Below are 26,872 nucleotides of genomic sequence, written 5' to 3' on the forward strand. Positions count from 1 at the left end.
ATTGAGATAGAAAACATGAGTCAAATACAACATACTATTACTTCCCATAGAGTTTAGGTTAATAAAAATAGATGCTATATTGGGATATTTTCCAAGAATTGTTTACTGCCAAATGTTAATGAATAGTAATTTAGATTTAATCAGGACAGTATTTCACATAAATTTCCAATTAAAATGAATGTGTTCTTCTATTGCCAAGAGATAAGTGGTGTTCAACAAAGTTTAAGATAGATCTAAAATTCAATTTTGTTTTTTACACACATTTTACTAAATCCATATCAAGAGGCATAAAAGCTAGTTTATTTGAGAATGTAATACAATCTAGTTAACAAAGAGATTTAATTTATGATTAAATGTTATGTGCTTTGTGAGTCAGATATCAGTGACCAGCTATTGTTAAAGATACAAAGAAATATATACACTAATTTAAAAAAAGCATATTTAACACTGAGAAATTTATTTAATTTTTTTTTTGGAGGATGAGTTATTCCTTTAAAAAATTATGAAGTATACCAATATTAATAATCTGAAGACAAATTTCAGATAACTATTGAACCTGAAATCCACATAGAACCATAGAATGGTTTTGGTTGGAATGGATTATGATCTTTTTCTAATCTCTTTGCCATGGATGGGGAACATTTCATTACACCAAGTTGCTCAGAGCTCCATCCACACTTCCAAAAATAGAGCATTCACAACATCTCTGGCCAATCTGCTCTAGTGCTTTGCCACCTTCTCAGCAAAAAAATTTTTTTTAATATCTAATTAAACCATCCCTATTTCAGTTTGAACCCATTCCCTCTTTGTCTTGTCACTACATGCTCTTGCAAAAAGTCCCCCTCCATTTTTCTTGTAGGCTCAGTTCTGGTGCTGGAAGACCACAATTAGGTCACCCTGAATTCTTCTCTCTTCCAGGCTGAACAAACTAAAAGTTCTGTCAGCCCTTCCTTGTAGGAGAGATGCTCCATCCCTCTAATCATCTTGGCTCTCCTCTTGCATCCAGAGGTGGATCTCTGGATTCGCTCCAATGGGTCAAAGTTTTTCCTGTACTGGGGACTGCAGAGCTGGATGCAGCACTCCAGGTAGGGTCTCACCAGAGAGGAGTAGAAGACAGAATCACCTCTCTTGACTTGCTTTTGATGCAGACCATGGTATCCATAGCTTCCCGGTCTAAGTGGATGTTGTTGGTTCATTTCTCATCTCTCATCCACCACCACCACCCCCAAGTCCTTCTCACTCGCCCTGCTCTCCATCAGTTCACCCCAGCCCTCACTGATACTGGGGATTCACCCAACCCAGCTGCAGCACCTTGCACTTGATCTTATTGAACCTTACGACATTCCCATGGGCCCACTTGTCAAGCTTGTTCTGGTTCCTCCAGATGGCATTCCCTCCTTCAGGTGTGTCAACAGCACCCCTTAGCTTAGCGTCCTCTGCAAATTTGCTGAGGGTGAACCTGATCTCACTGCCTACATCAGTGATGAAAGTATTAAATAAAACTGGTTCCAGTATAGACTCTTGAGGGACACCACTCCTCTCCACAGGGACTCCGAGTCATTGACCACTTCTCTCTGGATGCAACTTTCCAACTGACTCCTCATTCATCTAACAGTCCACCTGTCAAATCCATTTCTCTCCAATTTAAACAAGTGAAATATTTTTCTCTTGTGTTTTTCTGCAATGCTTAACTGCTAAATTACTTTTGGCTCCTTTTTGCAAATCTGTCACTAGTCATCTTCAAGAATAATTTGTCGTTAAAAAGGCAAAGTTTCAGCAGCCATTCTCTATTTGGTCACTGGGCTACTGATCATTTCCCTGTCCTCAGTAAGTTAACAGTACCCAAGATAGCCATGGCAAGGGAGGGAATACATACTGTCAGTTTATCAGATGCAAAAGGATAAGCAAGAAAGAGCTGAGTCATTACTTAAGGGGCACCAAACATTGATGCTGGGAAGGATGAAGTGTCTACACTTCTGCTTCAGCTTTCATCAAAGAGGTTAGGGATTAATGGACATCACACTAAGACAAAATAAGGAAAAAAAGTTACTTAGGTATAAGTCAGATAAAATTTCATCAAGTTGGTGAACTTTTCTACAGGAGATTTAGAAAAGTAACTAAGGAAAGAGAATAAATGATCTTCCAAAGTATTAAAAAGAGCAAAATCAATTTTTTTTTTTTAAGGGAAGGAAAATTTCCCTAAAAAACTGGGTCCCATTGAGGAAGAATGTGTTAGTATAAAAGTATGGAATATCAACAGGTGTTTACTGTTGACCAGTACATTATGCCCTAACAAATTTCATTCAACCAGATACCTCATCTCATTAGTATGTTTGAAATATTAGGGTATTTCAGACAGTGCCTTGTACTATTTTCTTAAATGGCCTAGAAAATTACAGTAAAGAAAATCTGCCGCAAGGTAAGAATATAAATGGTTGGGAAAATGTACTTGGATGTTATTCATTGCACGCAGTAGTACAAGAAAAAAATGTTGTGCATGTTTACATATGTATTTGTCTTTCCTTAACTACTGTTTAATACATTTATCATTTTATAACAGCAAATAGAGTTCATTATTCAATTTGCAGACTTCAGACTGGACTAGGCTTTGGAGACCATACTAAAATTCAAAGAGACTTGAGAAACTGAAGTTGTTTATCTTCCAAAAAAACTGCAGACTGAATGTTTGCTAATAATAATACATTTTTAGCTTAAAAGAATAGGAAAGATAGCCATTGTCCTCACTTAAAAACTACATCCTGACAGTCAAACTGCACATATGAATATTTGGGGCAAATAAGAAAATTGCCCAAAACTTTACCATAGTTATTCTATTACTTGGTATTTTCTTCAGTCCTCTTCTTTAGATTATCATAAATAATAAGCCTTCTCATTTTAGGTTTTCTAGGTAGCAGTGCTTTGTACTGCCCATGTAAATTCTACTGGACAGGTAACACATGTTCTGATCATCATCAATAGTATCCTAATTAGCGACCTTCTTTGTTAATTATGCTTTCTTATTTGTTATATGCTGTAGCAATCAAACCACCAAGCTCAGATTAGAACAAAATAATGAAAAAATATTTCAGTCCTTATTTACACACTTGCAGCTACAAACAAAGTTGTGTCTGGGTTTTACATTTAAATTTAATTTATATGTAATCTTATGGAACTGCTAAAACCTACTGGAATAAAGTGGAAAAAAATATTGACTTTGCATTAAAAGCATTTTTTTAAAAATCAGAAAAATATCTGTTGGTTATAATTCATTCAGCTTTGAGGAGAAATTTGAGGAGAAGGGGAGAAAAGGAGAGTAAGAGAGAGATTAAGTAGAAAGATATCAGCACCACATAGTTTTTTGTGGCATCCTGCTGGTCCTTCTTCACCCTGGTCTTCTGTGGGGGAGTCCCAGATTCATTCTTCTGTACAAAAACACTTCTGTACAGTCCAAGTCCCAGGTATCCACAGGGCAGAAATGCCACTCCCACAGCCTGGGTTGGCATGTGTATCCTTCCCCACAGTTTGTGACCATATAAATTTTTTTTTGTTTGGATAAGTCTTATCTCAAGTTCCCATAGTCTGCATGCTCTGGTGTGCTACTTGCAAGTCTTCACCTTTGTTAGACGTGGAATTAAGGCCTTCCTGTTTTGCCACTTGTGCTTATCTCAAGTTCCTGATGTGGTGGCTTATCTTACAGGGACTTTCTTCTTTAACAGTGTTTTGAGAAATGCAACTGCATTCTTTAAGTTCTCACAACATTCTACCTTTAAAAAAATCTGTGAGCAAGGGATTAAAAATATGGCATAGTTTGTTAGGCAAAATCAGAGAAAATGCAGTAGGAAAAAAATTCTGCAAACAGAAATAATTATAATTATGTGAAACTTTATATATAAACTAATGTAAAAAAAAAATTTAGAATGTCCTTAACCATAGAATCAAATCTTTCTGCTTTTGTACTATGAACCTAAAGCCAGGAATTTTCAAGCAATTTTTGATATTAAATTGTTATGTTAACAGTTATTACTGTAAGTGTCATGACATTTGGATGGAAAACTATCAAGTTGTTCCAACAATTACAATACTCTAATCTGAATCAAATAGTATTTTTTTCCAAGGGAAAAAGCCCCAACAATATACACTTTGGGACACTCAGTTCAAATGGAAGTGTGAATAGGCAGATTAAAAAACCATTCTCAAATATTTGTTTTTTTAATTTGGTCAGACACTGAATGTAAACAATCAAAAGACCATTTGTACACATAATCATAGACAAAGCCCCATCTTTCCTTTTCAAAAGGAAGGACAGAAGTGACAAGAGTTTGTTTTATTGCCTTATATTCAGTGCTGAAGAATTCTTTTTAAGAAATAATATATTTCTGAAAAAAAAGTGTAACTTCTTGCTCGCTTCTTTTTAATGCATTATCTGATTGTGATAGGAGATGTGAAAGAATGAAATGCATTGTAAATAAAGATTTCATTGTCATTTAAGTTACTTTAAAATTAAAATGGCAGTCAGAGATCCTCAAGAGCATAACTACATGTGTATTTTCTTGTTGGGATTCCCAGAAAGACCATGAAGTCAGAAGTTGTCCAGACATCCACCATTCCATGAAAACAACAGAAAAAATCTCTAAGGCAATATAAAACTTTAAACTACTCTTATTCATGTGACAACAAGGCACTTGATATAAGCAACAAATACCTCGACTGCAACTAGAAAGTTTAATATCATGGAGAAAAAAACAGTAGCTTCCTAATCTGGAAATACACAATTTTTCAGAGTCTGGGAATCTGTCTACTGAGACTAGAAAATAGAGGAAGGATGAGGTACTAAAAGTTTGATGCAAAATAATAAGTCAAGTGAAAGAATATACCTCTGATAGGGGTCTTACATACCATGAGAGATAGGGAAAATAGGGAAATGCTTCTCCTGTTAGTGTGTGTATAATATATTTTCCTATAAAATAAAATAAGAAAGAAAATCATGTCAGACTTATTAAAAAAACCTCCAAGGTTTCTTTTAAAACAACCTGTTCACAGACGATCCTTAAAAAATATCTCATAAAAGGTTTTCAATGGTAAAATTACCCCAAAATCATTTCTTTTTTTTTTTTTACTTCAAAAGAACCTGTGAGCTGAACTATAACCATTGTAAAGTCATGTCTAGAACAGTAAACAAAATGTCCCTGTGCCTATTCTCTGCTCTGTTCAGCCACTGGACCCAGGCCAAATGGCATGGCACCATTTACCTCCATATGGCTAAATGCTCTTTTCCTCCAAAATTCTAGCTGTATTCAAAGACCCTACTGAGTATATTCCCTGAATTATGCTAACTTCTGAATGAGGTTGCAAGATGCTGGTTTGTACAACCAAAAATAATTTTAAGACTGTGATGCCTTATCAGTATTGAGCATCTTATGCCAGTTACATTGGCTCTGTTTAACTTAACTAAGTCAAATATAATTTAATACTACATACGTAGTTGCAAAATGTTAGCAGTTCCCTTTTTATAGAGACTATGTTGCAAACCATTGGTGTCTCTATTCCTGTGATTTGCCAACATATATTTGAAAGTATTCAAATCAGATTAAAAATAAACATTGAATAAAAGATCAACAGGAAACTGCATATTTTTTGAACAGAACATGAAAGCAAATTGGTTCTAAGAAGATTCTGAATCGCAGAAAAATGACAGCAACTATTATTGAATCTAGAAAAGAAAAAACACCCTATTTTCTTTGCATCACCAGAGATTGATGTCATTCATAAAAACACCACTAGAAGTGTTAGTTTTAGATCAAAACAAAACAACATAGTGATTTTTATAATATATTCTAGCACTTAAAATATCTAGTAATATTGTCTCTGTAAATCAGCAAGTGGTATGGACGACTGGCCTCCAAATGCTAAGGTCTAAGGATATTAGGTGGAGTGTGGCATAGGAGCAGAGAGATGTGTGCTCTGCCAAATCTGTAGTAGATGGAGTTCAGCTGTTTCTCTTGACCATAACTTAGGACAGAAGACAGGACATTTTCTTCAAATAAGGGTGATTAATAGGCAACTTGGGAACTGTGGGTAAAAAATATGTATTTCACAAGAGAACTGATAACTGCTACAACCAGAGGAACTGTGGGAAATGATTTAGGAATTTAAGAACTTTAATATTCTTTAACTTCCCTACTTTTTGAAAATAATTATGGTCATAATTTCATTTTCTCTAGCCTTAGTTTACTTGTGAATCTACCCACAACAAATCCTGTAGCATTTGCACTTCTTAAATGAAATTCTCTGACCATTTAAAAACTGCTTTAGGGTGTGTTTATACAATTGCTTGTGATCCTGGTGAAATGGATTAAGAAATTGCTGTCCCTCAAGCTTATATAAGATAAGCAACTGCTCTTCTAGGCTACTGCAATGCCAAATAAAATGTATTTGTTCAAGTCACCACTAGGGGCAATTCATATATCATTTTTTAATCTGGCATTACTAGGGAGACACTCATAAACAACTGTGAAGAAATATTTTAAAAATCTGAAATAAGTGCAGTTGGTCGTGTCACCACACTTTCAGAAACCTAACCTGTGCTGTGCTAGCTCACTTTTAATTTTGAGAAAACACACCATTTGACTGTTAATTTATTGAAGGCAAAATCATTCTCAAAAATTCAATCTCGGTTGAAAACTCACTACAAAAAACCATACAGAAGTACTGACAAATGAATCAGCTCTGGTTTTCTTTTTGTCTGGTTTTGTTATTCCTTTTTTGCCATTAGAAAACAATGATAGTAAATAAGTGTAGGCATATCTATAGTATTTTAAATATGACTTTGCATACTATTATGGGAGGAAAATCAACTCAACAACTTGACTCAGAGGAATACCATGGCATTATGTGTATGCATTATAAACAACATAAGAGTTTAATTTCTCCCAACTACCACCTATTCCCAGGGTTTCTCAGTTTACTTACCAAAATAGATTCAGAATATATCTACATATCATAAAAATTGTTCAAAGGCTTTGTACACACCAAAAGTTTAAATAATAATTCTAAAGCATTACTTATTTGCTTAAATCACTTAGCACACTGACATTTTCTGCACTGAGATTTGATCTCTGTTGCTATAGGATATGAAAGAAAATAACGGGGACACTGGAATCTCCAAAGTAAAAAGAAGGATGCTTAATTTCTGACTCCAACATTTATAGATTTTCAAATGTGACAGCGGATTGGAGGGTGACAGTGCCACCTCTCCAATGACACTGGACAAACCAAAAGTCCATCAAATTTCTCCTCCTCCAGAAAAGAATGCAAAACAATAATTATTTAGAGAAAAGCACATGACAAAGTTCATTACAAGAATGTTAACATCAGAAGACTTAGAAGAACTTAGAAGAACAGGGTGACAGATCTCTCAACGGATCTCCCATCCCATCAATTTCTTTCTCCACTTTCTTTAGCTTGAGTATGCTATAGTTCTGTTTCACAGCATCTTTTTAACACTCTCTAGCTTCTGAATGTGTAATTAACCACCCACCAAATAAGCATCTTTATAGCTGAAGTGCATGTTCATTCATTCGTGTGAGAACTCCCACATTAAAGTGAGAATTGTTGTAAAACTATCCATTCTAGTATCATCCTTACCCAAAGCACAGAGCTCTCTTTTTTATTTTTGCTTGGGTTTTTTTGTTTTTGTTTTTTGGGTTGTTTTTTTTTTTTTGTCTGTTTGTTTGTTTTGGTTTTGTGCTTATTCTCATTAAAATTTAGCGTCTTCTGGATTAAATTATGCGACAGGATAAAATTCAGTAACAAAATTACGCCTTGTCCTTATAGTTTGTTGAGAGGTATATCCCTTCTCTTATTAGTAACTGCCATTCCCCAGTACACTTATAAGCTCATCACTCTCAGACTCACTTGCTGTATCTTTTGACTTTATGTCATGCAGAGACTCACATAAACTAAGACTACTCTTAACCCTAAGGGGTTTCTTTGCATGATGGCTCCTCTGTTGCTTGTTTTATCAATCAATAATCAACTAAAACTCAACTTCAGTCCTAATCCACCAGTTCTCCCTGGGGTAGAACATGCAAATAGCTTGATATAAATCATGTGCCTAAAAATAAACAGTACTCCAAACCTTTGCAATAGAAAGAAGGAAAAAGGAGGGTTAAAATCTTACTAATTTGGACACCTACTTCAAGCTTTTTTTCTTTTGAAGTGCTTTTTACTACTTGAAAGATTTATTAAAAGGATATATATCCCTAGGCTATTTTTCCTATAAAACATGAGCATGAGACTTCCTTAGGGACATGACTATGTGAATTTATTTCATTTGAAGAGCATTAGAAAGGCAAAAACACAAAGAGAAAGTGTCAGGAATCTGACTCATAACAGGAACATAAAGATTAACCACTTTCATCTGTTTGCCTGACTAATAGATAAAGAAAAAAGAGCCTTGAATACTTTCAAGCAAAGTCTGTAAAGTTATTCAAGATTTGAGCGGCAATGAATAATCCAGGGAAACTACATCAAGGGTGGAGGTTGAGAAATGCTGTTTAATAAACAAAAATACAATGTGATACACAGTGTGCAACCAACAGACAGGAAAGTTTACCTGTGATCATTATTATTTTGGCTATATTTCATGGAACACATAAGATACGGATGGAAGGCTGCAAGACATCAAAATTTTTCCCTTTGACAACCTAAAAAATAAGTGTAATTTCATAGTTCTGTTCATATGTCTATGTCAATCTCATATCAGTAGACTAAGACATATTTGACTAGTAAGTTAATTATTTTAATGTAATTCCCATGAGTATGGTCCCTAGAACTCCAGTAGAACTACTTTTTGTTCTTCTCGATGGAGAAGCAAGCCTAGACAAATTACAGAGTTAATATTTTTTTATGTACCAGAAGTTTTAACTGAAACTCAAATGTATTTTTTTTTCTCTCATGTGATAATCCAGAATATGTTCTTTGCCTCCCCGGCATATGTCAAAAACATTCACTGGGAAATATGAAGACAAGATTCTGTGAAAACCTAACTAAAGCAACCTGTTTAATTCTTCTACTTCATGCTCAGAAATTTATTAATTAACTATAAATACTGACAATGACTGCTTCTTCAATATAGCTTTTTTTGGGGGGTAGCTCTTCTTTTCTGTAAATTGATAAAATAATTGTGATCATGATATGAACTAAGATAATCAAGACAGTTTTCCAGATTTCATTTTATGATACTCAAAGTGTTCATACATCTTCATGCAGGAAAAAAAGTTGGCATACATGCCAAATTAATGCATCTCTTACTGCAAAAAAATTACTTATGTACCAAAATATGAAAGGTTGAAGTAATGTTAAGTATGTCAATGCCTATACATGGGTTCAAGTAATGTTAAGTATGTCAATGCCTATACATGATATATTGAAGAGCCCAGATCTTAATTATTAAAAAAATCCAAGACTTTATTTCAGTGACATAACTGAAATAAAAACATATGAATAACAAATAACCTAAAGCATTTTCTAACTTTTTTCCTTATAATTGCTTGATAGCTTGTACTACATGGACAGGTGATAAAAAAAGCCTAAATCACTTTCTTGGGCTGCACTATAATATATACTCATTGAGTGACCTCTGAAGTATAATTAGAAAATATAGTTTTTTGGAATGTACTGTCATTTATATTTATCTATTTAGGTGAAGTAAAGATAGAATATCTAACTTATCAATGGTTCACATCAAATTATCAATTTAAATATTAATGCAGATTTAAAAATTATTGATTTATAACATGGCAAGAAATTATGCAATTCTCCTCAAATCAGAATATCTGAATAGGCCTAATCAGTTAAGAAGTATTAAACACAGAAGGGACAGCATTCTATCTATCTATATATTACTTGATTAAAACTGTTTTATATGAAAATACACCCATCTTTTAGAGCATGTAACTAGACACTAAGTAGCCAGTATTCACTATAGATTATTTCATATATTTCATCATAAGTGATGCATTTCTAGACTCTCAGAAATTACTGAAGTTTCATCTGTCCTATTCTAGATGAAGATTTCTAGGCATTTCTTCCCACTGCTCTCCTAAGCAGCACATACTCAGATCAGTTGCTGGATAAAAATGAACTGTGTCTTCTGTTTGATTTAGAATAGTTTTTGTCTCTTTTTTATCTCTGAATACTGAGAAAAAAGTTGAGGCACCAGGGAGTTTTCAGTCCAGCTGTTGTGGCATAGATCAATATTTAAAATGCACAGTGGTGATTTTTCTTCCTTTGAAAGTAGGACTGTGCCCCGAATTCTGTTACTGTTAAATCCAAGACTTTATCAGTGTTAAACACAAACCCTAATATTGGTTTTTATCCAGAAGCACTACTCCACTGACAAACTAAACAAAACAGTAATATACTTCAGTCATCAAGTAAATATAACAGTAATAAAATTTTTAATTTGTGTTTGATTTTTGTGCTTCCCTGGAGGAATTTTCAAGCTATAATACTTTATGAATTAGGAGTTAAAACATTCCAGCTTGAGGGAAATAACTCCTTCAACCTTATTTCTTGATTTCACAGAGTTAGAACAACAAACTTTTGAGAGCTCATGAGTGCATGGGTAAAGCTGGCCAATGCAAAGATTCCTGGTTGAAAATACAATGTTTCATCACTTTCCTAGGGATAAATCTTCTTCTAAAATGTTACTTAGTAAGGTACAGGTGAATTGCAGGTATTCTGTGTATCATCTTATTGACACCAACTTCTCATGCGTGGGGTTTATGAGCCAGGTGACAATAGGCAATTTTGCTGCCATATCCCTCTCCTACATTTCACCATAAAGCTTTTAATTCTGTAATTATGTCCCCGATGCAGTGTACTCTGTGACACCCCTCCCAAGTGGGCAGATGTTCCTAAGCAGATCTCTTATGTTGTGAAAGGAATCTCCCTTGGGTTTAGCACTGTCAGACTGCATTAAGAGCAGGTATGAAAGGTAAGAAGCAGATGCATCGTGCTATTTCTGTTTGACACACTGTACCTCCAGCCAATGTTTTCTACTGGTACAGCAACACTGAGCCAACAGGCTAATGAATGGAGCCTGCAGAATACATTGTTAACCTGCAACCTCATCCAGTCTCCATGCAGTCTATTAAGTCAGTACTCCTATTATTCACATTTTTCTGTTTACTGCTGCTGATGCATTTGCTGTTGTACTTTATTTTGCTCACAGTAATATACAGCTGTCTCAGAACCAAAATACCAAGGTGAGTAGACCAACACTGGAGGGAGAAGAGGAGGAGGCTGTGAGGGGCAGTTGGTGACCTGCCGACTTACTTGCACGACGAAGCTTGCAGCATCTCTTTTTCCCTCTGTCTCTTCTCACTGACGGCCCCAGAGCACATCTGCGTCACATGCAAGGGAGGGGGCGGCTTGGTGAGAGGCGCCGAGATAGACAGAAAATTGTATACTGAGGACCTTGACAGCCTCACGGGCGGGATTTTTTTTTCCCCTCCTACGTACAGTGCATATAAAGGAGCCCCGATTTCTTCCAGTGCCAGCTCTCAGGCTTTGCCATCCCAGATAACGGCAGGCATGGGACTCCCCAGAGAAACGGGATGGGAAGGCGGGAGGTGGAGAGAGGCTTCCAGGTGACTTTTTCCTCTCTGCCTGCACTCGGTCACGGAGCTCTAAGAGACTGAGGAGGTGCCACCTGCCTCCCGCTGTGGCTGCTGCCGCCGCCGCTCCTCTCCGGGCTCTAGCTCGCTCCCTCGTTAATCAGATTAGCGCGTCCTAGCAGCCTCCCTCACCCGCTCTTCCCTCGCAAGTGTCCGTCTCCCCTGAGAGATGTCTCTCAATTCTGCCTCTCTCTCCTCCCCTTTCCACTGATCACCGTGCAGTCCTCGTCAGCTCTGGGCATCTCTCCCTCTCTCTTTCTCCCTTTCCTGCTGGGTGTCTCTACCTCCTCTTGGCTCTGTGCATCGCTCCATCCATCCTCCCTCTCTCTCCGCACTGGTGTGTGCGCGCATCTCTCTCCGCCCGGCGGCTGCCACCCCTCGCCCTACAAGCCCAGCGCTGCCCGGAGGAGCCGCCGCCGCCGCCGCCGCTGCCGGAGCGGGGCCGCCCCGCGCTGCCGCCGCCGCCGCCTGGCCCTGCCTGGCCGCCGTGAGTCCCGCCTCAGCCCGCGCCCGTCCCCCGCCCGCCGCGGCACCATGTCCGGCTCCGGCAGGAAAGACTTCGACGTGAAGCACATCCTGCGCCTCCGCTGGAAACTGTTCAGCCACCCCTCGCCGGCGGGCGGCCCGGCGGGGGGAGGCTGCCTGCCGCCCGACAGCAGCTTCGAGCACTGGGGACCGAGCCAGAGCCGCCTGCTGAAGAGCCAAGAAAGAGGCAACGGCGTCTTCTGGAAGAAATCCACCTCCTCCGCCTCCTCCTCGGCGGCCACCACGGCCAGCCCGCCCAACGGGACGCTGCTGCCCGCCGGCGGCCGGCCGGCCACGGGGCACGGCCCGGGACCGCCGCCGCCCCGCACCGTCTTCTACGTGGAGTCCCTGGAGGAGGAGGAGGAGGAGGAGGCGGTGCCCGGCGGGATGGAGGTGGCCCGCGAGCCCGAGAAGCCCCTGGCGGCGCCGGAGCGGGAGGAGGCGCCGGGGGGCTGCGCCGATGGAGGCAGCCGGGCAACAGGTGACGGAGGCGGGCACAGGTAGGGCAGCGCGGCCGCTCCGGCGCCACCTGCGCGGCGGGCGCGGCCGGGTCCGCGGGGCCATCGCGGGGCTGTGCGGCCCCGGGGCAGTGGCGGGGCGGGGGCGCAGCCGGGCCGGTGTGCTGGCCTTGGTGCGGGAGGGTGCGGGTCTGGGCGCGGGACGATTCCTACAGTTTGAACTGGCAGGGTTTGGAGGCGAAGGGAAGGGCGGCTGGAGGGCTGCGCAGGGTCCCGGGAGAGACCGACCAGCCTCACGGTCAAGGTGCCGCGGACCAGGGATGCTGCCCTTGGCCTGTCCCCGGCCGTGCCCCTGCTCCTGGCCTGCGGCTGCCCCTGACCTGTCCCTGTCCCTGTCCCTGTCCCTGTCCTTGTCCTTGTCCCTGACCTGTCCCTGTCCCTGTCCCTGTCCCTGTCCTTGTCCTTGTCCCTGTCCTGTCCCTGTCCCTGTCCTGTCCCTGTCCGCACCTCCGCCCCCGCACCTGGGCTGCCCGTGCCCATGGGGCTGGCCCGAGAATAGGCTCCTGGGAAAGCCGGCGCTCCGCGCTGGGGATCGTCGCTACCCAACTTTCTCAGAAGTTTATTAAAACGCTAGCGGGAGGTGGTGTTGTTCTGGGTACTGGGATGACAGGTGAAAGCTCGGAAGTAAAGGCTTCCACTTTCTTGAAACTCGGTGGTGTTACAGCCTACCTCAGAGAAAAATAAGACTTCTAAGAATTTTATGAGTCATCAACCGAGTGACACATGAGAGAATGTAAGAGCAAGAAAGACACATCCAGATTCTTATGTTTCATACAAATGCGTTAATGTTGAATTGCTTTTCCTTCCCATTCCCTGCCCTCCTCATGCCCAGCTGAAACAGAAATTAAAACCTTTTGAAGAAGGAAAAGTAGCTGACAGAGACCTTTCAGAAAAACTCTGATAGTCCTAAGCATAAAATGACTCATTACTTTAACTCTGCTTGCTCCTGCCTCTCCACAGTTAAGATTACTTCATTTTCATTTCCCTTGGTTTTTGTTTGGTTTTTTTTTTTCCCCTATGGAAAGAAATGTACTGTTCAGTTTCTAAACATGAAAAGAAATAAAATAAATTATTTGTTTTCTTGTTCTTTTTTTCATATTAAAAGTTAAATATATAGTATTAAATATTTTATGACATGAAGGGATAGCAGTGTGCTTATGTTTGGATTAGTATAGCTGTAGAGAAACATATGGGTGTGTAACTTTGAGTATGTTACACCTTTTCAGAGAGCTCTAAAGCATATATTCTCTCCTTGAATCTATTATTGTTTTGTCAGCATAGTTGATTTCAAAGGAGCTACATACTTTTAAACATGTGAAATAGCTGCTAAGTGAGTTAGGGTATATTTTTAAAGCACAAGCAATACTGAAGTTTTTATGAACACTGGAAGTTGTTCTGAGCAACAAGAAGGATTCAATTCAAATTGTTATCAGATACACTACAAAGACAGGTAATACACCAACCCTAAAATTATATCTTCAAGGTTTTTTAAGAGGGAATGGGAGAGGTTAAAAACTATAACAAATATAATTTCATTCTTTGGACTTTTCATTTAGGTGTGTCACTGATGTGAGATTCTGTAGAGATCTGCATACTAACAGAAATTTACTGAGTGGCACCACTTGATTTGTACATAAGATTTGACTTGATAGAATGTATGTACTGTGTGACACTATGTATCTGATTACTGCTCTCGATTTTCATAATCCATTTATTTCATGTTCTTCATTCATTGTTTCTGAAACAACTCATCTAGTCATCAGTAGCTCATAATCCTGTTGAAGAAATATGCTTGAATTTGTTCAGATTTAAAATAACTGCTTCAGGAGATGTGATATCATTATTGATGAAAATGCCACCTTTCGAGGTATGAAAATGTTTAAGATAGTTTTAGGGTCTAAGACTTGACTTTCTGTTTCTTATTAAGGAACCTTTCATTTCCCTCTATGAACTTTGTATGTTATGTCGAGAGGTGGTCAAGTGCTGCAAAAATGACAGTTCTGTGCTTGAAAGTTCTTTGATCCAACAGTCTTCTAATGCCCTGGAAAGTTATGTCTCACTCATTCTGTAGACATAAGTATTTTTATAAATGTTTTTTCTGCTATTGACATATATGTAGAAGTGAAAATTGCTTTTTGTTTTTTATTTTTAGTGCCTATTTAGTATCATTGAATCTCCAAAATAGTGCTGGTTGTATGCTTGTTTGGGGTTTTTGTTTGTTAGTTTCTTTGTATTAATTTTTTTTCTCATTTAGTCTCCTCAGCTTGGTAGATGAATTTTGTACTGGTATCCTTTTTCAGCTCAGCTGGATTTGTTTTTCAGTGGAGTTTTAGTTACTGTTTCTACATCTAAGCTAAACACAAAGCTGGACGATCTTGAATTCTTGGTTTTAATGTTCTGTTAGATATTGTGGGATTTATTTAATGAGAGAATATGGTTGTGTGATAATAAATACATTCTACTTTACTAATTTGGGGTTTTTGCATGTTTCTGAAGAACATCCTGTCATGACAATTGTACAGTATATCTATGCTTAAGTAAGGAATAAACATGGATAGTCCTACTGGCATTAAGAAGACTGTGAAGGGTTAGGTAGGGCATGTTATAAAGTACTTGCCTAATTGTTCTACTTTCTATACTGTATCTGTAAAAAGAAAAAAAATGTTTTACAGTTAACAATTAGTGTTAGAACATGGTCTGATTGCTTGAAATTGCTTGGAAACATGCATATCAAATTGGTTTAGAGCTGGCATGACAAAATTGTCAATAGATGCAGTGGGTATTTAAAGATTCTTTCTTTTTTGATCTTCATTTCCTAAGACAAAACTGTTAGGAAAAAAAATCTATAATACAAATTTTTAATTAAAATTTACAAATCAGCCTCAAAATGCTTGGAAAAGACCAGTGCAAAGATTTGTGATGCATCCATCAGAGCCTCAAAGTTTATAATGGAGATTTTACATGCTCATGATGGCTCTTTTCAGGTGAGTTGTTAATCAACCCTCAACATGAATGGGATTCACTTAATAGGAAAAGAGTTAGTATTTTAATTCCTCCTTCCTGAATGGATGGTAGCATGTTTTCCTTGCCTCACACTATTCAAATCCTATGAAGATGTAATTCCTCATGAGCCCTTGGCACTGTTCACCACTACACTCAGTATGTTCCTCACAAACTAGTAACAGGTTTATTTTTACAACAGCCCTATTTTACAGAGGAGGGCAAGCCAGAAAGAGAGATAAAAGAAAAAAAAAATTGAATTGATTGGTTTCAGCGCATATAGCACTTTTCTCCCACTACTTTCTCTGTTCTCAGTTGCACCCATAAATGATGAGCCCATCTGCAAACCAGTCCCAGACTCCTCTGGTTGTGTGTGAGAGAAGTGTAGAACACAGAATTCAATTAACATTTGGTTTAAGAGACACTTCCAAGAAGAATATGCCAGATATGCCTAACCCACATAAAGCAAGCACTGACAATACAGAAGTCTTTCATAAAACATACAAGAATTCAAAAATACAGCTTCTGAAAGAAGATGGCAAATCCTCCCACCATTAGATACTTTTTAATAGTGTAATGTAAAGAAAGAAGCAAAAGGACTGAATACTGTGCCTTCCTCACACAACAGAGTTTCCTGCTCAAATGTTGAGTCACTGGAAAAGTAATGAGGAAGGTATTTTACTGTGTTTCTGTCAAGTTTTGTCAATGGGAAGTAAAAAATTCAGTATTAATGGGAATCCAAAAGGTTAATAAGTGAGAGAATGATTTTCTAATTCAAACATTAACTGAGAAATTTAGCTTGCAAGTCTCTCTGGTCAAAACTATTTATTTAAATTAAATCGTTGTGATCAGTGAAGAATCAGGAACATAAAAATGTGCATGGTTAAACTATATGACCAAGGCTTTTGTATAAGCATTTCTTTTGTATTTTTCTGTTCTGAGCCCACAAATCCTGCATTTTGATGCCTTTGCCCATTAGTCTCCACTTCCAAGTTTTCTTCCTTTTCTCCTAGCAACCTACAATCTTGTGGTTGGCATGCTGCTGTAGAAAGTTATGAATTTGAAACCTATCAGGATGAGCAACATTCCCAATGCAGCTTTCTAATTTAATGAGAAAATATTTTGTCCATTTTAGAAAATGTGGATAAAACTGTCATAAAATATGCTACTTGACTACTTCCTGTACTGCTGTAACTTTGTCTAGTCTTAGGAGAAGATTCTGGTCCCTGGTTTCTAAGTAAATGGAGCTTCCTGTTTACAGCTTTCATCTTGGTACCTGAACTTAAAAGAAGAGGAGAATCAAGATACCTTCCTATGCCTTAATCTGCCCTGTGAGCTCCTATGCCTTAGTCTGCCCTGTGAGCTCTCACAACTTCAAGTATTTTCACAGCTGATCATGTGGCCTTTCCGAGGTGTTATCCATATTTGAACCATACCTTCCTTCTCCTGTGATAACCAGATCCTAAAATTAGATCCTGAAGAAGTCAAATTAATAGCTGCTTATGTTTTTTTATTATCTCATATAAACTGCTTTGTTAAGAAGGTAATTTAATTATTGGGGTGGAATATAGATCACAAAATTCTGCATTCTAGGTTATGGAATCAGAAGAGGATAGTCCATTTGTTTTTGTCATGAGCCAGTTTTTCAACTTTATTATGAAACTTCTAAAAATGGTTATATAACTTGTAGGCTTTTATATTTATACTTTTAACTTTCACAACAAAAGAATCAGGGTTTCTACACAACACAGGCCACAGACCTTTCTCCTCCAAAGTTCTTATTCATTCTCAGAGGGTCTATGCTTCGTGCATGGGATGCAGAAGAATCAGGTGATAAAAATAGTGCAAGATCACATAGCTAAAGACTGTATATATATATACGTGTATGGAATTAGATAAGTTACAAAGAGAATCTAGGTCTAGAATTTCCTAACTTTAAAAACTGGCTTTGGTACTTGTATAACAGCATTTCTAAAGCTTGGCTGTTTGTTTTGGTTTGTTTTTTAACAAAAGAAGCAGAAGAGCACACAAGTCACTTTATGTACTGGCACTTCTTTTGTCCATCACTTGAATGCAGAACTGAAACTTGAGGATTCGCTGTGTATCCCATTGCCACTTGAACTGATAGAATAACTGACATCAAAAGAAAGTCCATAATTTTAAAATTGGTAATTACAATGGTGATTGTGTACTTTCTCTGCAGAAAGATTGAGGACTTCCACAGTGGAAGATATTGTAAGTCTTTAGAGTCTTCCCCTGCATTTGGAATTTTTGTGACAAGCAGATTCATATATCTTTCTTCCTGGTGCTCTGGAACTTACTGTCTTTTGTTACATTTGCTTTGCTTTTTTGTGTTTTTTTTCTTTTTTTTTTTTTAATTGAATATATATTGTCCTGTACCTTATTCTTGCTTTTTTTTTTTTCCTGCTTTCCATGGTCTCAAAGGATTCCCAACTGCCTTCTTCAAGTCCTAGGTTCCTTACCCAGAAATCATTACTTGGTTTTACCAACTTTTCTTACCATCTGCTTCACTGATTTACTAACCAGGTTACTTTCTGTCCAGTCTTGCCTGTACCTTGTCCTAGATGCTTCCAAAAATAAAGTCAGATTTCCCCATGTTCATTAACAGCTTCTTGAACCTCTCATTTTTCTGTTTGTCCCTAAGTATTTTGCAATCTTTGAATTTCAGTATCATTTAAGCCCTCCCTTATCTCCTTAGCCATTTTTTAAGAAAATCCTTATAGAATTCCTTTCCTATGTTTTTACCTCAGCTCCCCATTTTACTTATTCCTATGTTTTTACCTCAGCTCCCCATTTTACTTTGTTCTCTGATCTGTTTTCTCACTGGCTGCCAAGCTGATGGTGGTATTTGCTGTGTTTAATGGGTCAGCAAGACATTTTAGTTTGAGTAACTTGTTCAGTCCATGATGGGGCTTTATCTTATATTGTCTCATCTCATCTCATCTCATCTCATCTCATCTCATCTCATCTCATCTTTATCTTAGATGCACATTTTTGAAGAAGGTGAATTATCTTTCAGATGTCCTATTTCTCTTCATTGAGTGTTACAATAGTCTAAAGTGGCTAGTTTAGGTTCAAATGTTTGATTTAAATGTTTAATGTTCAATTAAATTTGGTAAAAAGAACACCATTTGAAGTCTGCATTGCAAATTCACACTGTTCTAAAAAGATAGAATAAATGGATAGAATTAATTGAACCTATTATATTTTCACAGTGTTAGTAAAAAGCATTTCACTCATCTCAATAAAAGTGTGGATGCTGCTAGAAAACATGAGCCCATTAAACACACTATGAAGCAAAGGACTTGGCCAGTTTTTTGGCTGTTGTTACTCATGTACTTTCAACATTGACAAAACCAACCATTGTTTTTTCCTCTGGACTAAATTGCACTGTTTTGGAGGAATATTTTTAAAAAATGCAACATTAAGAAAAGATTTGGCAGTGAAAATATCAGTTGCACAGGGAGTGACTGAACCAGAGAAATACCTCTAAAACTATGGACCTCTTAAGGGTAACATCAAAGAACATTACAAAAGGGAAATGCTTTTCAACCTTTTCATAGTCAAAGTAAAAGAAAGAACAGAGAATAGCCATCTTTAAAATCCAATTGATGGTGAATCATTATAGATAAGTCTGCAAAAGTGCTGTTGGCTTGAATATAATTTTTTTTCCCTCAATAAAATAATTTCTGGAATAATAACAGTAGGGACCTATATAAGTCTATATATGCTCGAATAAATATGTACCATCTGCATTTCTCTCTTAATATAAACATGATAAGATTTACATATATAAAAGTGCACATATGTATATAATTTATATAGTTCTTAAGAAATAAATCAGAGTTCATTCCTATATAATATTTTTGTGAACAGTGAAGTTCATTTAAATAATTGTACATGAAAAAAAAATAGAGAATATTGTTGGAATCTGTTAAATTCATAAGAATGCTGCTGATACATACAGATAAACATACTCTTAACACATGATCATTGCTTTCCAGCAGCTACTTCTTATCCTTGTGACACATTTTTTTTTATATCCTGTTGGAAGCAGTTTAAGAATTTGCACTTTCTTTTTACATCTCAAGCTTGCATTTTTTAGGTGAAAATTGCTCTGTAAATGTTATGCTATGATGTTTTGGCAGAATTTTCTAGCATACATATTTCCTGGTGTTGTTAGAACAATTTTTTAGAATACAGAATTGATGATCTAAAATAAACTATTTACACTAGGGAAAGAACTAGATGTTATTAAAAGTTTCAAAAAAGGAAATTTATCTTGTAAAACAGTTGAGAACTGCTGCAACTTCCTCAGAAAGACAAGTAACTGTGTAATAATCCCTAATAATACTAAAAAAAACCAAAACCAACTCAAATCCCCAAACCTCAACTTTACCAAAAATTTAATTCCAGCAGTATCTAAAATTTCTGATTTTTATTTCAAAAAGTCATAACTTACCAATAATTTGAGATGAACATAGATCCATAATATTAAACTATTATGACTTTTTAGTAAGAGTCTAAGTTAAGGTTATAACTTTGTTTAGATGCTTTTCTATTAGTAATTTAAATATTTTATTTCTAAATTTTTGAAAATGTTACTTTTAACTGTAATATTAGGTTGAAACATTATCATAATTTATACTTAAAAAATAGTCTTTTAAGTGAAAACTTTTTTCTTCAAAATAAAAGAAAGAAAGTTTCTCCAAAATTCATGTTAAAATTTAGCTGGAAGTTTCAATACATACTTCAAGTTTATATCACATTGTTCTTTCCATATCTTCTATTTCCAGCTGAAGTCTTGAATATTTGTACTGGCTATGCTGAGGATTACTGTTAGTTTAGGCCAGTGTTACAGTTCTGTAGTCCTAATGATATATATTCAAGGCATCAGAGGTGATTGTCCTGAGTAGCCTGGTTTTCCAAACCACATTTGTAATCATATCTCCTATTTCTTTACTCTTCAGTCCTTTACTACATCTCTCCCTGCCACATTTTGGCTGTCACTCAGACCTTTCCTATCAATTAGAATCCTCAATCCATTCTTTCACTTACTCAGGCACATCTTATCTCTTGATTTCCATTTTCACTACTGTATGTGGAATTTCATCTGTTCTTCTTGACTCATGGAAAATATTGACTTTAATTAATGAGATAAAATTGAAAATAAATTATGGGTGTTTAATTCTCAGAAATGAGCTAACAGAAAAACACAGAGAGAATTAAGACTTGGTTAAATGTTGTGTGTATTCCAAAGTTTGGACTTCAACTTATTATATTAAAATGGAATGTTAGACATAAAACATGTAAGATTATGTAAAATTGAAAATAAGAGCTTTTATATTTTAGTGTTTGCCATTATCTCAAAATGTATTTGAGAGATGGAAATGTCTTTCTCAAAACTTAAAAATTATTTTTGAATTTAACCAGCAATCTCTATCACACAGGATTGATTTTATGGGTTTAATAAGGCAATGATTTTCTTATTCTTTAATAAGTAGCTGGGTGAAATTCATGGAACACATCATCTGCAGTTCATTCTTTTTTTAACTGTATCAGTCAAGTTTTCTGTTTGACTATATTTCATCAACATTAAAATATTCAACCTTTTGTAACATTTGTATTTTCCTGTCATCTGTTTTCATCCTTCGTCCCACTCTTACCATATGGAAAAAACAGCACTGTTTTGACCTTGGTGTCTTTTTGCTGCTACGTAGGTTTGCTTTGTGCAAAACTCATGAAGGAAAACAAAACCAAATTAAATTTTAAAAATCACAAAAGATCCTCGAATCTTATAATCACATGCAGCATCTTTGCTGAATAAAGTCCTAGGACTGAATACTATTCGGCCTCCTAATTATTTCTAGAGATTCTTCAATGGTTTAAGTGATCCATACCTGAAAATAGTGTTGAATTATGTAAGAAGAAGAAAGTACAGGATACATACTTCAGGCCAAATTCTGATGTGCTCTATGTTTTTGTTTTAAACTATAGGTTCTAAGATTATTTTATATTCTAGCTGGGAATAGGTTCTTTCAGAGTGTAGAAGTTGTTTTACCTTCAGCAAGGATGGAGAAAACATTATAAAAACCACTGCATATGTATTTGCAGGAATATATGGTACTTCAGATACTCAGCTTTTGGATGGACTTCTGATTGCCTACAGAGATATAACTTCTTTTCATGTTGTAGGCCAGTCAGGTGCATCACCTGTCCAAGCCAATCTGCTTCACTGATTTTCTCATATTCCTTGTTTTTTCTCTGCTTATAAATTGGTGTACCTCCATCCACTACTAATTTCCACGTGCATTGCTATATTTTTATTCATGCAGTCAAATGATAATAGTTTATGAATGTCCAAAAGATTAAATTTATAAAGTTATTTCTGTTACAGAGTTTTGTAATAATAATCATCAGGCTAAATGCAAACCTCCTGTGTGTAATGTCTGGTGGCTCTTATTTATGCTCTATTTATTTATTGAATTCTCTTCTGTCAGTTGTTTCATCATAATTTTTGCTATTAACTTATCCACAAAGATAATCACATTTTATATCAATTATCTGAAGTTCAGAACAAAAATACCCCTTCAAAGTAGCAATAGTAAGAGTAACTCCAAAGTAAACGAGACATCAGAAATAGGGAAGGAAAAAGGAGAAAGAATGGAAGAGAGAAAGTAAACAATATAAAATAAACAACTCCATATTTTCAGTTAGTGGGAACAGTTTTTTAAACTATTTTTAGTCTTCTATTCATAAGCATAAGGACTTCAAACTACAGTCACATCTAAGAAGTTGTTTTTTAATAGCAAAAGCTTCAATTAATAATTGTTTGTTAATCAACAATGCCTTCACCAACATATTTGATGATAATTAATCCTCCTGAGTTAAGTTTTTGCGTATCTTGACTCTGGTATTTAATTTAGAAGATTAATGATTTTTGTTTGAAAAGTAATAGTCTTTGAGAGGATAGAAATTTAGATGAAAGTGAATGCTTCTCTACACTGTTCATTGGAGATGTAAATGGAATCTATGAAAACTGCTATAAAAGGGATTGAAGAGGAAAGCCTTGACAAAATTAGGAACAGTAGTTGTATCAGTAGGAATTCAGATGTTTCTTTTGCACTCAGTACTTTCATTTTAGTCAATAAGGACTAAATAATGAAGTAAAGCATATGCTTTTTAAAAATAAAAATGAAAATATTTTTAAATGATTCACCCATATGTTATGGGAGAGAATTAAAATACACACAATAATCTTGAAAAAAGTAAAAGACATCTGAGAAAATGAATATGGAATAGTGCAACTTGCTATCCTGTCACAACCATAATCAGCAGAGATGTGAAGTAGGATCAAATGTCTAGATAGCATTCTGCAGAAGTGTTGCACTTAGTACAAAGCAAGTAAAATATGAATCAAGTATTCCATACTGCTGCTAAAATTTAATCATAGGAGTAGATGAACAGACACATAGCCTGTGAAAAAAGGAATTTCTATTTTCTGGTCTGTTTGGGTACAGCCTCAGCTCTACTGTATTGTCCAGAACAATCAAGAAATGCTTGGATTGTTCGAAGAAATTCCAGGTAAAAAGGTTGCTATCATTTTAGAAAACATGTTGTACCAAGGAAAGGTTATCACAGGAAAGAAATGTTACTGCATTTTTTAAATACCAAACAAGTTTACTGGTAGTGGTGTGGACTCTTTAATATCTTGGATTATAATATTATAGTAAACTAGACAAACTTCTGTCAACCGTGACATGTTTAGACATGACAGTCTTTTTGCCTTGAAGAAAGAAGAATATTCAATAATATCTCACAAACTGTCACTAAGTATCTTTCTATGAATAGGTTGCCTGCGGATACTGACACAGATTAAAAAAAATCTAACCTTTTGTATGAGGACTCAAAGTGTTTTATCATTCACTTTTTACAACAGTCATTGAATATATCTTTTAGAATTTAAGTACATCCTCTCTTTAAGTTTTATGAGTTCGTCTGATTTGCTCTTCTGTTGGAGTACTGTGGTGTGCCAGATCTCATGACTATGCATAACCAAAATCAGGCCCCCTCATTTAGACATTTAACATAATGCACAGACTGATATCTTAAAAAGCTTAGTGTTTAAAGAAATTCCACTTATTGAAAGTGAATGCCAGTACTATTATTTGTGGGCAATTTGTTTTGTGTATTTGTTTACTATGTTTGGGTTTTTTTGTCTGTTTGTTTTCTAAGACAGAACACTGAAGCAAAAATAAATTAATTGCATGGGGAAATTTATGAACTGAAACTAGCTATTTTGAGTCTGAGTCCTTAAAGGCAAGATCTTAAGTCTCCATCAAGTAAATGTTACAGTAAAATAAATTTATCCACAGATACACAGTACTCATAAAAAAGAAGCCTAAGTACATAATGACAACTTTTGTATTTAGTTCATCAAACTGTAACTCTTTAAGTATGTGAAATTTAATGTGTTCCTTTCTGTGCACAAGCTTTGTTGTTATCCCCCCTAACTATCCCACTCTATGTCATATTTCTCATTACATTATCTTAAAAATATTGTGGAAAATATAATGAAGTTTCTTGCTTCCAGATAGTGAATTAGATACAAAATAAAAACTTAAAACCATTTTGTATGGTTCCCTAAGTAATGGCTAGTGCCATTTCTCTCACCACCATGAAAGTTGAAAGGTTGATTTTTCTTCAGGTGATACTGTTTTCATGACAGGCTTCAAGCATTACTAAAACTGAGAGTTGAAATAAGACCTTTTTATGTGTACGACTCTTAATCCTCTCATAATAAAAGAGTATACATCATTAAGAGTGTAATGCATAGAATGAAACGTGGTTGTCTAATAAAGGAGATTTCTGTCTGAAGTGTCCCATTTCTTTTGTAATGGTGACTGGAAATGTAGCAAAAAAAGAGGAAGTGAGTAACTAGGAAAGGAAGGAATGTGATTATCTTATGAATTCCAATATAAGAGGCTTACTTCAGAAGGAGAAATTCATTGGAAGGTTTCTTTCCAAATTTTGGCGATTAAGAAATGATACAGATGTTTCTTAAATCTTTGGTCTGCTGTTGAAATTAATTCCTTTGGGGATGACACAAAAACATTTTGAAAAGATCAGTTAAAAAAAAAAATAAAGATACAAAAACCTAAAAAAATTGTGAGATTAATTAATCTCAAATGAAATTTGGAAAGTACCCTTTTTTTCTTCCCCACCCCCGCCCCATCTTAGTGTTCTTTTACAACAGAGATGTGTCTAGGCATATGTTATTTTGCAAGGTGAAGTCAAATAACATCTCTCTTCAGGGGCTTGTTTTTTCCTCTTGGCTTTTTGTGTAGTCTAAACAGAGCCACCCATGATTATTGTACTGTAGGAAAAGCTCAATATACTTCAGGATCTTTTCTTAGCTTGACTTTTTATGTTAGCATATGAAAACAGAAGTCAAAAAAAACCAACCCAATCCAACAGATGGTTTGTGCATTCTGCTACAAGCAGATGATAGATTCACTCTCTAGTGTATGCATTGTCTGCTCAAAGTTTTCAAGAAAGTATGATTATGGCCTAAATTGCTCAGAAAAATGTCAATGTCTTTTTTTAAAAATCATGTTAGATGGTGAGAAGTCTACATATTTCAACATATGTACAGTTGTACACATATGCTTCTGTGATATACAGAATATAGATATTTGATATTTAGATATAGTAAGACAAATCAGAAAAATGCTAATTTCTGGAAGTATTGCTACCTCTCTTTGCAAATGTCATGTTTTGACTATCTATTGCAAACTTTGCTGTCAGAGCCACAACACTGTAATGAAACTTTTCTCTCTGTATGTTTGAGCATATTGAAATAACAAGTAGATGGATCTCACTTTCCTCACTGATTTGTATTGATTCTTTTAATATATATTTTTCATTATTTAGTCCAAACTTTCCTGGAGAATACAGAGATAGTAATACTGGCTTTTTTATCTTTTGAAAAACACCCACTACATTGGAGGAGAGTGTGATGGAACACAGAGAAATGCAATTCTCCCTTTTGTGTGCAGGTGAAATTTAATTTATCTAAGATTCCTTTCCATTACCATAAAAGGCAATCATTCTGTTAGAAAACAAAATCTAGCATCATATCAGAGTAAGCAGCAGATGTAATTACTCTCTCTCCACTTTTGTAAAGGTTTTTCTCTTCAGGAACAGAGCTTTGTCTAAAAATGTCTAAAAATATGCACCAAACAAACACAAGCTTTATGTCATGTACAGTAGACAATTTTTAGAATAGCAAAACTCAATCTAAAGTGACATAATTTAAAGATAAATTATCTATCAAAACCAGGTATTCCTAATGACTATTCATGTAAATATATTGCAGGCCTTGTCTTTGCTATGTGGTATTTCAGAAAATCTTGCAAGGTTATGCATATTTTTGCCATAACCTTTGTCTTCTAATCTCTAATTTCCTTTATCTCATGCTAATTCATATAAGACTGTCTGATTGCACTAATGATTATACTAAAATGGTCCATGTAGCAATTTCTTTAGGCTTGTTTGAAAATTAATGGAAACCAAAGTGTGTTAAAAGTAGGAATAAATAATCCTTGTGTGTACAATTTGATCATTCTATTTTAATTCAATTCACTGTGAATGGAAGGGTCAGTCAAAAAAGATCTGATGCTTCTTTTTTGTACGCAAAGCAGGGATTAACATGACTTTTCCATGAAAATATTTTTGTGATAAAATACTGTTTTATAAAAAATAGTGGGAAGGTGTTGTTCCCTGATACCATTTATTGATTAAAATAAATAATTAAGATTTTCAGAGTTACTGAAGCTTCCTATATGGCATATAAAAAAAAAATCCCAGTCTCGTTAGGAAAAAAAATCACAGATCATAATTAGCTAAAAAGCCTAAAGACTATGTCAAGAACTGGTACTAAATTATTCAAATTATATGTTGGATTGAGCTGATAAGGATTTTTGTTTTGTAATTTTTGCATTCTGGTTCATGAAATCATCAAAGTTCTGATTGCATTGCTAGAATTATGGAAAATCATTTATCTCAAAATCTCATCAAATAGTTCAAGAGGTGATTTCAAATTTAATGGATGAATAAGGAAAATAT

The 26,872-nt window shown here is 36.1% G+C and overlaps 1 protein-coding gene and 1 long non-coding RNA gene across 4 annotated transcripts in view; one reads left to right on the forward strand and one right to left on the reverse strand.

The window, feature by feature from the left end:
• Positions 1-278: 278 nt before the first annotated feature.
• LOC143693345 (uncharacterized) lies at positions 279-11,470 on the reverse strand. 2 transcript variants are annotated; one of them, XR_013180902.1, is made up of 3 exons: positions 11,341-11,470; positions 4,897-4,957; positions 279-3,776 (listed from the first exon to the last, which is right to left on the reverse strand). It is a non-coding gene; the product is annotated as an uncharacterized LOC143693345 (long non-coding RNA). The 2 variants fall into 2 exon arrangements; XR_013180901.1 differs by having other exon boundaries at positions 279-4,957.
• Positions 11,471-11,483: 13 nt separating this feature from the next.
• The window catches only part of KLHL1 (kelch like family member 1), a 192,517-nt gene continuing 177,128 nt past the window's right edge, over positions 11,484-26,872 (forward strand). The window contains exon 1 of one of the 2 annotated variants that reach the window (XM_077173631.1): positions 11,484-11,654. In XM_077173631.1, the coding sequence (XP_077029746.1) occupies positions 11,599-11,654 (56 nt within the window). In that variant the 5' untranslated portion in view covers positions 11,484-11,598. Of the gene's footprint in view, positions 12,707-26,872 lie in introns of both variants that reach the window. The other variant, XM_054628243.2, reaches the window with a different exon arrangement.

Source organism: Agelaius phoeniceus, chromosome 2 (assembly GCF_051311805.1).
Source record: "Agelaius phoeniceus isolate bAgePho1 chromosome 2, bAgePho1.hap1, whole genome shotgun sequence".
Taxonomy (NCBI): domain Eukaryota; kingdom Metazoa; phylum Chordata; class Aves; order Passeriformes; family Icteridae; genus Agelaius; species Agelaius phoeniceus.